The sequence below is a fragment of the Mixia osmundae genome (assembly GCF_000708205.1).
Source record: "Mixia osmundae IAM 14324 unplaced genomic scaffold scaffold_4, whole genome shotgun sequence".
Lineage (NCBI taxonomy): Eukaryota > Fungi > Basidiomycota > Mixiomycetes > Mixiales > Mixiaceae > Mixia > Mixia osmundae.
Genome location: NW_014575560.1, coordinates 23,947 through 36,693, shown reverse-complemented (window position 1 = coordinate 36,693; position 12,747 = coordinate 23,947). Strand labels below are relative to the sequence as shown.

At 55.3% G+C, this 12,747-nt stretch overlaps 5 protein-coding genes across 5 annotated transcripts; 4 read left to right on the top strand and 1 right to left on the bottom strand.

Annotated features, from left to right (window-relative positions):
• Nucleotides 1–57: 57 nt before the first annotated feature.
• On the bottom strand, nucleotides 58–3,191 carry L969DRAFT_48145 (uncharacterized protein; the record flags this gene model as incomplete). Its single annotated transcript, XM_014712939.1, has 14 exons — nucleotides 58–171; nucleotides 221–402; nucleotides 448–786; nucleotides 835–962; nucleotides 1,009–1,129; nucleotides 1,179–1,327; nucleotides 1,380–1,446; nucleotides 1,492–1,521; nucleotides 1,565–1,778; nucleotides 1,826–1,900; nucleotides 1,951–1,984; nucleotides 2,039–2,687; nucleotides 2,739–2,907; nucleotides 2,958–3,191. The coding sequence occupies 14 exons, from the start codon at nucleotides 3,189–3,191 to the stop codon at nucleotides 58–60; spliced, it is 2,505 nt and encodes an 834-aa protein (XP_014568425.1).
• Nucleotides 3,192–3,312: 121 nt separating this feature from the next.
• On the top strand, nucleotides 3,313–5,214 carry L969DRAFT_93640 (uncharacterized protein; the record flags this gene model as incomplete). Its single annotated transcript, XM_014712938.1, has 7 exons — nucleotides 3,313–3,396; nucleotides 3,444–3,468; nucleotides 3,519–3,604; nucleotides 3,660–3,787; nucleotides 3,839–4,109; nucleotides 4,151–4,589; nucleotides 4,640–5,214. 7 exons carry the CDS (start codon nucleotides 3,313–3,315, stop codon nucleotides 5,212–5,214), a joined length of 1,608 nt encoding a protein of 535 aa, XP_014568424.1.
• A 176-nt stretch (nucleotides 5,215–5,390) lies between these two features.
• Nucleotides 5,391–8,262, top strand: L969DRAFT_47175 (uncharacterized protein; the record flags this gene model as incomplete). The annotated part of the gene is made up of 8 exons (XM_014712937.1): nucleotides 5,391–5,448; nucleotides 5,499–5,553; nucleotides 5,609–5,629; nucleotides 5,680–6,160; nucleotides 6,207–6,286; nucleotides 6,340–7,168; nucleotides 7,218–7,901; nucleotides 7,951–8,262. The coding sequence occupies 8 exons, from the start codon at nucleotides 5,391–5,393 to the stop codon at nucleotides 8,260–8,262; spliced, it is 2,520 nt and encodes an 839-aa protein (XP_014568423.1).
• Nucleotides 8,263–8,357: 95 nt separating this feature from the next.
• L969DRAFT_48153 (uncharacterized protein) lies at nucleotides 8,358–10,622 on the top strand (the record flags this gene model as incomplete). Its single annotated transcript, XM_014712936.1, has 6 exons — nucleotides 8,358–8,967; nucleotides 9,021–9,201; nucleotides 9,252–9,333; nucleotides 9,381–9,539; nucleotides 9,589–10,179; nucleotides 10,230–10,622. The coding sequence occupies 6 exons, from the start codon at nucleotides 8,358–8,360 to the stop codon at nucleotides 10,620–10,622; spliced, it is 2,016 nt and encodes a 671-aa protein (XP_014568422.1).
• Nucleotides 10,623–11,032: 410 nt separating this feature from the next.
• L969DRAFT_93637 (uncharacterized protein) lies at nucleotides 11,033–12,741 on the top strand (the record flags this gene model as incomplete). Its single annotated transcript, XM_014712935.1, has 2 exons — nucleotides 11,033–12,139; nucleotides 12,187–12,741. The coding sequence occupies 2 exons, from the start codon at nucleotides 11,033–11,035 to the stop codon at nucleotides 12,739–12,741; spliced, it is 1,662 nt and encodes a 553-aa protein (XP_014568421.1).
• Between the last annotated feature and the right edge of the window lie 6 nt (nucleotides 12,742–12,747).

The window sequence follows — 12,747 nt, the reverse complement described above, 5'->3', positions numbered from 1 at the left end:
CTATGTTGTTGGCAGCAATGCGAATCGTGAGCCAGTATGATAAAGAAGCGAGATAGCTCAATGAGCTGTCATGGCAGCAGCAGCAAGAGCAGTATCCGTCTTTTGAGGCACGATGCCGGCGGTCGTATCGTGATTCTTGCCAGACTGACCAGCTCCGCCGTGACTCCAGATCTATGACGAAGGTGAGCACGCCGACGCAGCCTACAGATCAGCGACTGACGATAGCCCTTTCTTCCATCAAGGTCTTGTAACGGAAAGCGACGCGGGTGTTCGGCACGTTGGTCTTTCGGATGTCATTGCCAGCCGGACCTGGCAGATAGTAATCTTTCCCAATCCAGTGTCGCTTCACTTGCATTTCGAAGCCGCTCTGTAGGACAGAATTGCGGGCAAGCTCGCACATGTCTGTCCGGGGTTCAGCGAGATGCATTGCTGAAGCAGATGACATACCTGCAGGGGAGAGCTTGAAGATCTGTGCGGCAACGCTGTACTCTTCGATCAATGGCTCGCGTGTCAGACTGAACATGAGCGGATCGTCACTACTGAGGCTGATATTGAGGCCGGTTCGGAAAAAGGCGGGCGCGGGATTGCGTTCGTACATGAGGAAAAGCGCATTGTTGCTCAGAGGCGACATGGCGATTCCGATCTGTTTGAGGTAGTAGAGATACTGTAGGGCTGGCACCTTCCGCAGCAGAATGCCGTGAGAGATCGAATGAGAAGTCAGAAAGGCGGAGGTAAGGTGGTCGGTGTCGCCTGCCTCTCCGGCATGTGGCCGCAGCACGAATGTATCTGCTTGCACACCTTCAGTATGCCTACAAGATGTAGGGCGCCACGTACTAAAGCCTCGCTCTTGCCGCCAGCAGTTTAGGCTCGTCATGTTCGAATAGAGATAATAGAGCCAGTAGTTGTACGGCGGATTTTGATTTGTCGTCCATTGAGCCGGAAATGGATACTTGCGATAAATCCTACAGTCGGGTCAATCGGCGTGCACTACGCGTGCAAGCTGCGCACCTCTTCTCCGCTTTTGACTCGTCGTCGACGCTATCGAAACCGATGACACGCTGTAGGAATATGTGCAGCTCGGGGTGGGTCGTGGGATCCTGAGTGACTTCAAACAGCGGCCGGAAGACATCTGCGCGAGTACGGGTCAGCGACAGCGGGCGACGAGACGATGGGCGTACTTTGCAAGACTTCCTGAAAGCTGGTGACCGTCCCACTCGCCTTAAAAATGTCGTACAATCGCGGGACTTGGATGAGCCACCGCACATTGTCTGAGAAGAGGCCGTTGTTGACGATCCATTTCGCCAGCTTGTCCCATTCGGTTGTGCTCCTACGCAGCGCAGATCGTAAGAGACCGCAGCAGTGTGAGCGGATCGTCTTACCGGCCGTAGATAGAGATTCGATACTCCGCCATCTGATACTTTGTTATGCCCAAGTCGTCCATCACCTCTGCATCATTGTCAGCTTTATTCACTGTCTCTCGATGGTCCGCACCTTTGGTGAGCTCAGCAAGATAGCGACCTGCTGCAAGCTGAGTGGGAGGTCCCTGCGAGCTGTGCAGACGCACCTTGTATGAAATTGTCGGTCTTGAGAAAGATCTCTCTGAGTCGCGATTCGCCGATGGGATTGTACTTCAGATTGAATTTGTCGAAGCGATGAAAGGAGTCTTTGTGCGCGTGCATATCTAGCGTATCAATGGATAGATCGTACGCTGTCAAATTGAGCGACTGGAAGACTTGCGTTAGTGTGAGCTCTTTGCCGTCCCGGAAGATGACGACATCCTGCAAGCCCAGATTAGCCGATTCTCAAGCGGTGATGGGCGTCGCACGTCTGGACTATGCTTCATCTTTGATTTGATGAAGCGCAACAGATGCTTCTGATTCATGCAAGCCGAATGATGCACCTATGTGGCTTATATCAGCCGGACGTCAAGGTCTCGACGACTGAACGCACGTGAGTGTCGACCTTTCGGCAATTGTAGAAATCTCTGAGCAGTACAGATGCTAATGAGCACAAGCAGCATGATAAGCGCGTCGATTACCTATGCGGTACTCGCTTCATGTCGGCAAGCTCTTGGTACTCATTGAGAAGCAGGTACAAGTTCCATTTGCTTTCGAGGTATTTGAGCCGTCGCCAAGCGAACGACTTTGTCGGCCCATCAGAGATGACGCCGAGAATATATTCGAGATCCAGAAAATATTGCTTCAGGGTCGGCACGGTATACAGGGGCTGCTTGCTCGCTGGATCGCTTGCGTAGACTTGATAGACTCCCGAGGCATCCATTGCGAATGAATGATGCAGAGATCCTGCTGCTCGGCCAGGTATCTCACAATCTGCACGATCGAATGGTTTGCGCTCGATCGGTGCCGGATCGCCGACGAGCTGCGGTCTGCTAGGGTCTCGTGCCTTCCAGTGTGGCGGTGGCGGCGGCGGATAGATCTTCCACTTTTCAAAGCGTGAGCTTCGCGGCGCATTCGAAGTCGATGACTCTGGTTGATAGCACGCTTGGGCAGATGTATCGACGGCTGCCGATGTCGTTGTGCTGTTTGGATCGGGACAAAAGTCGCCGTCGTAATTGGCAGGATTGTCTTCGAGTCTTTGACACGACAGTCGGATGTACTTTTCGCGCAAGTCTAGACACTTTTGGAAGGAGGCATAGAGCGCTTGGAGCTCGCTTGTCATATGATCGGCTACGTCTGTCTGCATCAGCAGGAGTCGAGCATTGCAATGGGCCAGCAGACCTCCGACAAAGCCATCGTCGATTTCATTCTCATGCTCGACATGCTGATTGAACAGAGGCCCTTTGGTATTGCTTGCCGGCGAAGGTCCATCGAGCGTGTCGAGGTCATCAGGCAGAGGCGCGATGATGCCATCGCTGTCAAGCTGGCACGCTATCCGCTTGCTCTCCGACTAGAGACCCATCCTCAGTACGATCGAAGTGGATATCAACTCAAGCTGACATGGATGAGCGTCTTGTCTTCCGTATAGTCGTAGAAGGGATGGGCCTGTGGGCTGCTCGGGGCACTGATGCCGTTGACTGCCGCTGCGCCAAATGTTGAAAGACGGTCGTTCAGTCCTGGACGTGGAGTTGGCGTGGGTGACAGATTGCCGGGCGATAGAGGTCCTGGACTGCTAGGTTCTCTGAGCTCGACTTGTTCATGCCCATTTGCTTGCAGTCGAGGACCCGGAGGCATCCTAGCGGCGGCGCTGCTGGCCAACGACACGCTATCTATCGATTATCGCGTCGTCGTCCAAGCCGTCGAAGAGCTCGAAGAAAGCCACGCGACGATCAAGCTTGTCGAGCTTGTCCCTCCAATGTCTCTGCCTGAATGGCTTCCCATCGACGAATCAGTTCCTCATCAGCTCCTCACACTCGTCTTTCCGGTCCGACAAGGTCATGTCAGTATCGTTGATACCAAGCCTAGCGAGATCTCAGTGTGGCGCAGGTTTTGCTCGGCATGAAGCGACGTGGTAAGCTCTCGGCCGTCCCGCTGACTGTCAATTCAATCATCGGCGCATAGGCTTCGGATCAGGGCTCTACAATGGATTCGGCGGCAAGGTTCACGCGGACGAGACTGTTGTCCAAGGCGCAGCTAGGGAGCTTCTTGCAAGTCACAGCAGCTCCGGTCAATGCCGGGCTGACCAATGACCAGACCTTTCAGGAGGAAGCTTGCATAACGTCGGCAGATCTCATTTATGCTGGCAAGCTCTTCTTTGCATTTGAGACACAGCCTCGCCTCATGGAAGTCTTTGTATTCCTCTGCGAACAATGGACTGGCGAACCACACATGTACGCGACGCGCTCACGTAGTACCTCAAGTTACACTGACATGGGATCCAGTACCGATGAGATGCAGCCCGAATGGTTCGCGCTCGACGGCGTGCCCTTTGATCGCATGTGGCCTGACGATGTCCTGTGGCTCGACGCGCTTTTGCGGACCAAGGCGCCCGTGCTGGGTCGGGTCGACTTTGCGCTGCCCGAAGAGGGCGCGCGTACTGAGGACGGACGGTTGCGGAGATGCTCCTTCCTCGACGCGGGAGATGCACGGACGAGCGTGGCGGCGCTGGGCGTCACACGAGAGGCCCATGCTCAATCGTTTGGAACGACCCCTGTATCTGTCCTCCCCCCAGACCCTTCGATATGAAATATCAGAAAGCCTGTCTGGTTGCACTTGCTGCCTCTGTCATCGGCACACATGCATCGCTGGATAAGCGTCAGCGCCAGACGCCTCTTCAGCAGGTCATGCAAATGAAGACAAAGACCCTCGCCTCAGATGGCGGATCAATCATCGACCAAACTGTTATCATCGATGGCATGAACATCCGCTTCCGCGTAGCAGCGCCAGCTTCGGCTTTCGTTACGCCGCCACAAAGCCAGGCCGGCACGCAATCGACAGCGATGACCGGTCAGACCTTCACATCCTCGCGCAAGACAAACGCTACAGCTTCGCGTGCTGCTTCCAACCTCGGCCTCAACGTCTTGCTGCACGGCGATGGAGGCCAGTCATTCATCGCCTTTCCGAACCAAGATAGCCGAGCCGGACTCATCGGCGTTGCTGTTCTCGCCCCCGACGCTCAACTTCATTGGGGCGGTGAGGTAGCATTCTATACTATGTGACCATCTGCTAATGGGCCGTTGTAGGAGGGAGCGGCGTCAACAGGCCCAACTCGGCGGCTCAGACGCGTGCGCTTCAGACACTCGTCACTCAAGTTCTGCCTCCTCTCGTCAGCTTTGACAGCTCCAAAGTGTACTTCTCTGGCGTATCGGGCGGAAGTATACTACTGAGCTCATTTGTACTGCCTATGCTCGCTGGACCGCTACAAATTCGCGGCGCGCTGATGTCTTGTGGCGGACTTGCGCCCAAGACTGACTTTGTGGACGCAGCAAAGGTTCTGCCGAATCTTCGCGTACATTGGCAATCCACCACCGCTGAGCTTGACTCGCTCAAACAATCCATACCGCCTGCCCTGACCGCGTACGAACAGCTCGCGGCAAGCGCAGGCATGACAAAAGAACAGATCAATCGCCTTCAGACTGCCGATGCAACACCCACTGGCGGACACTGTGCTTTTGACGGCCGAGACTTTGAATCTGGCGTTGCTGCTCTCATGTCTGATTACTCGTCAGTCATACAGGGCGATGGCTCAGTGCGAGGTTTGCAAGGCATCAACAATGTCGCAAAGGGCGTCATCGGTCAGGAACGTTTGTTTGCATAGGTGGTGATCATGCATATCAGCCCTCATGAGAACGGTGGCGCCCGCCGTGCCGCGCTCTGGGCTGAGGTCTGAGCGTTCTGTCTGCTCGTGCTCGCGGCTCTGACGCGTGTCGACGCCACCCGTGCCGCGAGAGCTTGCGCGAGCGAGCTCGAAGTCAAACTCGTCAGACCGCCAGCATGGACGCGGATCTGATCAGCTTGGTCAACAAGCTACAAGATACTTTCAATGCCATTGGTTCGCTCGGCGAGGTTTTCGCGCTGCAAAGAGCTCAAGGCTTGTCACAGGCGGTGAAACGGTCGACTTGCCCCAAATTGTCGTAGTCGGCTCGCAAAGCTCCGGGTCAGTCCACCTCTGTTGGCGAGGCTAGCACTGACAAGGCTTCTCGCGAGTACAGCAAATCGAGTGTGCTCGAGACGTGCGTCCTTTGCTCGAGGTAGCTCTGCTTTAGCTCACACGCAGATGAAGCATCGTTGGGAGAGACTTCTTGCCTCGGGGCTCAGGCATTGTGACGAGGCGGCCGTTGATCCTGCAACTCGTACATCTTCCGCCGTCTCAGCCAGCTGGACCGCCTTCTCCGGCGACCGGTGTCGCGAGCAGCTATGCCAGTCTGCCGACATCCTCAAAGATGCCAGTACGGTCAGGCAGGTCAACGCCTAACGCGCCGGGAGGCTCGCCCAACCTACCCGCTGCTCCCTTCCCGCCTGCTTATAATGGAAGCTCCTCGTCCTCGGCATACAGCGCGCCGGCTATGGCACGCGAGTACGGCGAATTTTTGCATACCGACAAGCGGTTCTATGACTTTGCAGAGATGCGAAGGGAAGTCGAGCAAGAGACTTTCAGGGTCTGCGGGCAGAACAAGGGCGTCTCGAGGCTGCCTATCAACCTCAAAGTCTACAGCGAACGCGTGCTCAACCTGACATTGGTCGACTTGCCCGGCCTGACAAAGGTGCGCCAGAGGCTGCTGGACGCGTGCAAGGCTTAGTGTTCCACAGATCGCGATTGGAGATCAGCCCAGCGATATTGAGAGGCAGATCCGCAGTCTTGTACTCGACTACATCTCAAAACCCAATTGGTTCGTCGTGCAATACGACTCCAGTTTGGCTGCAAGCTTACATCGTAGCACAGTGTGATACTGGCTGTATCGCCTGCAAACGTCGACCTTGCCAATTCCGATGCACTCAAGCTTGCTCGCTCGGTAGATCCGCAAGGCAGGCGAACGATCGGCGTCCTCACAAAGCTTGATCTAATGGACGCCGGTACAAACGCGCTCGATATTTTGACTGGCCGCGTGTACCCGCTCAAGCTTGGCTTCATCGGCGTTGTCAATCGCAGTCAGGCTGACATCAACAACAACAAGTCCATCAGCGATGCTATTGACGCAGAGGCCGACTACTTCAGGAATCACCCAGGCTATCGCAATATTGCGCATCGCTGCGGCACGAAATATCTCGCAAAGACCCTTAACCAGGTCTTGCTGGGTCATATCCGGGATAAGCTGCCAGACATGAAAGCTCGCCTCAATACGTTGATGGGTCAGACTCAGCAAGAATTGAATGCTTTCGGCGACTCGGCTTTCCTGGGCGAACAGCACCGCGGCTCACTCATTCTCAAACTGATGACACAATTCGTTCGCGACTTCACGGCATCTATCGATGGCACCTCTTTCGAGATCTCCACGAAAGAACTCTGCGGCGGCGCGAGGATCTACTACATCTTCAATGATGTTTTCGGTCACGCTCTCGAATCGATCAACCCAACCCAGAATCTGACCATACAAGACATCAGGACAGCGATCAGGAATTCGACGGGCCCAAGACCGAGCTTGTTTGTGCCCGAGGTCGCGTTTGACTTGCTTGTCAAGCCTCAGATCAAACTGCTCGAGCCGCCAAGTCTGCGCTGCGTCGAGCTTGTGTACGAGGAACTCATGAAGATCTGTCACAACTGCACGAGTACTGTGCGTCGATTGCAGAGCCTTCTGCGTACGCTAATCAGGCAAGCCACAGGAGCTACAAAGATACCCCCGACTGCATGCTCAGCTGATCGAGGTCGTGTCAGAGCTATTGCGCGAACGGCTCGGACCGACGTCAGAATATGTCACGAGTCTTATCGCTATTCAAGCGGCGTATATCAATACCAACCATCCCAACTTTGTCAGTGGTTCAATTCATCCCGAGCCAGTAAATCATCATCATGCGCGCTCGGCCCCAGCTGCAGCGTCGGCGGTCACTCGCAAGCGTCAGCAAAGCGAAGGAAAGATGTTGCCGCATGAAGACGTTGTGCTGCATTCGAGCGAGGAAGATGACGATGCGGTGACCGGATTGCCAAATGGCTCCCATAGACCGGCATCTGCCGCGTCTGACAAGGGCCGCTCGATGTCGTCATCTGTACACGACCGCTCTGCTGCGAATCGCAGCGTCCCCGGCGCATCACTCCTACAGCCGTCGGTGCCCCCCTCGGCGGAAGCCACGCACGCAAACGTGCAGCAGACTGCAAAAGATTCATTCCTTAATTACTTCTTCGGCGGTCAGGCTGCGCAGCACAACGCTGCAGTCTCTCGACCTCGCAGCGCGCCCGGTTATGGAGACTTCGACCACCACCGAGCTGACAACCCCCTCACCGGGCGTCGAGGCCTCGAAGGCAGCGCAGCCGCTTTCGACATGAAAAGCCTCGAAAAGCATCTCGAAGCCGTCAGTTGCGTCTCTAATTAGCGAGGTGCTGCTGACACTTCTGCCGCAGGCACCACTCGATCCCACATTTCACATGACAGATCGGGAAGAGATGGAGACGACGCTCATTCGCTCTTTGATATCTTCCTACTTTTCCATCGTGCGGCAAACCATACAAGATACTGTGCCGAAAGCGATCATGCACCTCCTCGTCAACTTCAGTCGAGAGAGCATTCAGACTCGCCTCGTTTCGTCGCTCTACAAGGAGCCTATGTTTGCAGATCTGCTCTACGAAGACGAAAGTCTCACGGCCGAACGAAAGCGTGTCGCGGCGTTGCTAGACGCCTACCGCAAAGCCTTCCAAGTGTTGTCCTCTGCCTGAAGAGATGCATCGTTTTGAAGCCAACGTGGGCCTTAGCGCACCGCGCATCTCCCGTCGCGCCCAAAGCGCAAGTCAGCTTGCCGCCCGGCGACAGAATGGCTAGCGAGACCTCGCCGCTGCTGGGCTCGAGCAAGCCCAAGTCTGCACACACCGGCGAGGATAGTATCGATGATGCCGGCCGGACGGTCAATGGCATGAGAGATGCGCTGGCGGAGACGCTGCGCCGAAGAGGTTATGTCATTGCGGCCGAGTATGTCAACCCGATCAGCGGCATTGAGCTGGATGCCTACCGGCCAGAGATCATCTGGGAGCCATGTTCGGGAGCTCTCGATCACATATTCCCAAGCAAAATCGAGCAGGAACCGTCCAGCAGCGCAATCAGATCGGCCCACACTGCGGCAGATGTACCGTCAGACCCAGCCCTGTTCGTCATCGGAGCACTCCATCTCCTTGAGGGCGTACTCGCGGTGGATCAAGAGCCTAGTCCGCTCACCTCACTCGCTCAGAGCTTAGCAATGCAAGAACGACTGCGAGTGACCTCAGATCAGCTTGCGCAGCTGGCACGTATCGCCTTTGTCTCGTCCCTGACCATACTGCAAGATGCGCCATCTAGTTTGCCAATACAAGATCTTGATAGGGTTCTCATCGACCTGCTCTGGCGACAGTATCCCGTGACGGCCAATGCGCCCAGTCACAGAGTTTCGAGTGCGTTTGCGTGCTGGCATTAGTGTCGTGCTGAAGTGACTTGCGCCTGTCAGCTGCCGATGCACTGGCTGCATTGCTCTCGTCGCCACCCATGGAGCCATACACACTTTCCCTTCAGAGCTTTGCTGCGCTGCCAGCAATGACAAGCATCACCGAGCATTCGTGGAACTCAAGTCCTCAGACACCCTCCTCGAAAAGCTTCTGGAGCATCTTTGACAGACTCGCTCAGCCATGGTATGCACAGCGACAAGTGCGCCCAATGTCTGTGCTGAGCCTGTGTGCAGCCTATTTCATGCGCAGTGCCTCGTATTGCACACACTCTATTTGATCATGATCTTACACCTTGCCCTGTCATCCGAATACAAGGTCGGTCGCGACACATCGGGTGTTACTGTAGCTGAACGGAAACACAGCACTATCACCACATCAATCCTCTCGTTACTTGGGGCATCAAGGGTGCGGTGGGCGAGAAACCAAGAGGTTCAGGGCGTCAGACATTCATCATGGGCGCAATGTGGTGGCTCTTTGTCGTCGTCAGTATTGGCTGGGGTACAGAGGTCTGCAGAGCAATAGTGAGATGGCTACGCAGTGCGTGGCCTCAATGCTGATGCGCCAATGCAGATCAAAGGGCCACTTCGCCGATCACTATCGTTTCAGTCGGGCAGCTTGCCCGCTGGCTCTCTGCCCCCGCTCATCGGTCACAGTCTCGTCACACTATCTGTCTTTCTGCGACTATTCTCAATGGGCAAGACCAGCCCTGTCAATCTTTCTTATACAATGCTCGCCTGGTCTTTGCCGTTCTTGGGCGCATCGATTTGCATCTTCCCATCTGGGCTGCCCAACCTCAATCCGTCCTTCCTACATCTTCGGCCGGAGTCATTGCTCCGCCGCAAGCCGAGTCATCAACCTCCCACTGGTCTTCCAAACGCTGCACTGCTGCAACGAGTCGTCTCTGCTCGCTTATCGGGCCTCCGCCATACAAGTGCGTTCCTGCTACTTACGGTCATCCTGCTCAGCGTCAGCCTGAGCGGTCAAGTTGACATCTACGATCCCGAATCGATCGGTGAAGCGATTCCGGATCTACTGGGCGGGCTGCTACCCGGCTTTCTGCCGACAGCATTCCCTTCGCGCGTCAGCATACTCGATGACTCGCGCATTGGTCGTGTGGCGCCAATGGAAGCGCGCTCCTCACTCGTTCTTGCCTTGCTCTTCGTCAGTCGCACTCGACGGGATGTCCGAGCCGCGCTAATCACAGATAGCAGGGTCTGGTGACCGCGTGGATAGCAGGTGGAAAGAAGTTTGAACTAGAGCTCGAACGAGGCATGCATAACGCCAGCGATCAAGATTCGTACACACTTGGCTATGGTAGCACGATTGCGCGACTAGCGCGACTCGATCGCGTTCGAGTTGTCCGCTATTTCAGCTACGACCCTCGCGACCCATACGACGACCTACCTCTTGCGAGCCCGCTCAATCTACCCTCCTTTTTCCTTAAGGACATTCCGTGCACAATTCTAAAGGTATTGCCAAGCGCACGAGCTAATCGTGCAGGCACGCGATGGAAAGCGTCCGTCAACCTCTGGATTTGGCGCCTTCTCGTTGCGCCTGGCCTCATCGTCGTTGGCGGCTTCACGACCCTGTTGTTGAGACGATAAGCTGTATATGGTTAGCGTGGAGCCAGCCCAATGCGAAAAGCTTTCTCTGTTGTCTGTCGCGACATCGTGGCATATCTTGAGCTTGTCTATATATTTGCAACCTGCAATGTGCCTTACGCGACAGATTGGCGCAGACGGCTAGCGCGTGGAGCTGTTAAGCACTCTTTGACACTCCGAGGTCCTGAGATCGAGACTCAGATTTGTCGACTTTTTGCTGCTCTTTCCACCTTTTTGCCGCTTAGCACAGTCGATAGGAGCCTTCTGGGGTCGATTGATTCTGAAAGAAGCGTGTCGACATTGCCTGGATAGCTGGGGGCGGCTGAGTTTATCATTTGACGCGTTCGTTTACCGGGTCGCCTACTGCGCTTAGGGTCGCCTACTGCGCTTAGCCGGCACCGCCGACGAGCGGCATGCCTGACAAACCGGAGCTACAAGTCGATACAAAGAATGGTCCCGTTCTAGGCTTCAGAGATGTCTTTCCACTCGGCGAGCACTCGGGCTATCCTGGCTCACCTGCAAAGCACGACAAATCTCATCATCGGCCGGCTCTACGTAAATGGCTAGGCATACCATTTGCTCAGGCCGAGCGATGGACGAGACCCAGAGCGCCAGAGCCTTGGACAGAACCTCTACAGGCATACGATTATGGCGTAGCGCCACCGCAGCCGCCGTCCACATTGACAAAGATGTTTGAGGGCAAGCAAGGTGTCTACATGCGAAGTCATTACAAGCAATCGGAGCATGGCTGTCTAACCCTCAATGTCTTCGCACCTGACCTGCCCAACGAACAGATGAAAGGCTTGCCTGTCTTGCACTGGCAATATGGCGGCGCCCTCAATACCGGCTCGTGCGATCGAATGTCGTATGACCCCACTGAATGGGTCAGGCGGCAGCAAGCAGCAGGCGAGCCCGTCATCATTGTCACCTCAAACATGCGCGTCAATATCTATGGCTTCTTCGCCCATCCAGACCTTGCCAAGGTGGATCCGGACGGCCTGGCAGGCAACTATGGGCTGTACGATACAATAGCTGCACTCGAATGGACGCGCGACAATATAGAGGCATTCGGAGGAGACGCGAACAATGTCTGTGTCGTCGGAGAGTCAGCCGGAGCTTTCGTGATTAGCCAGCTGCTTGTGTGCGGTCGCAAACTCTTCACACGCGCAATCTTGCAGTCCGGTTTCGCCGCCACTTGTCCCGTGGCACCGCTTGTCGAGCAGTACTCCTATCGCTGGTATCCACAATTGCTCGAGCTAGCCGGCGTAGACGTCGAATCCTCGACCGCAGTCGAACGCGTCGAGGCACTGCGCAAGCTAGACACTGACACGCTCAATGAATGGATCATGGATCCTCAGCGCATGCACCAGTGGGGGATGGTACTCGAGAGTGGGAGTCAGGCTATATGGCGAGAGCCGACTAATCTCAAGATTGAACGAGGCGAGATTGATCCGTGGGTCGAAGAGATCATACTCGGCTGCAACGAGGATGAGGGCACCTTATTTTGCTACTCCATGCAGGTAAACAGACTGATGTTTTGGCTGTGCTCCACTGATGCCATATGTAGCTCTGGAATCGAGAGAATCTAGAGCGCAGACTGGCGTTGACGTTCGGCAACGATTTCGTCAAAGCAGCCGAAGAAATGTATCCACCCACGCCAAAAGATCAGAGACCGGAAGAGTTCACGTCGATGAGTGAGTCTCACCTCATCGGCGATTGGATATTTCAGAGCCAGTGCTTCCATATGGCGCAAAGCCTGGCTAAGCTGCGCAAAACTACGGTGCGGCTGTATCGCTATCAGCAGACAGTGCATCGCTTGTTCGACGGCTATGGTTTCGGCTCAATGCACGCCGCAGAACTCACCGTCCTCTTCAATTGCGACAGTCTTTGGGAGAAAGAATCGGTCGAGGCCAAGACGTCACAGGCAATCGGCTCACGATGGGCAGCCTTTGCCAAGGGCGCAATCTCGGATTGGCCGTTATATGAGCCAGATAGCGCTCAAGCGCTCTATTTTAAGGCGGACGGTTCTACCAAGATTGGGGACCTGAAGCCAGACGAGCAGAAACAGGCTCTATGGATAGGCGCTCTACTAGGCGTATCGCGCAAGATGATCGGCAAGTAGACAATG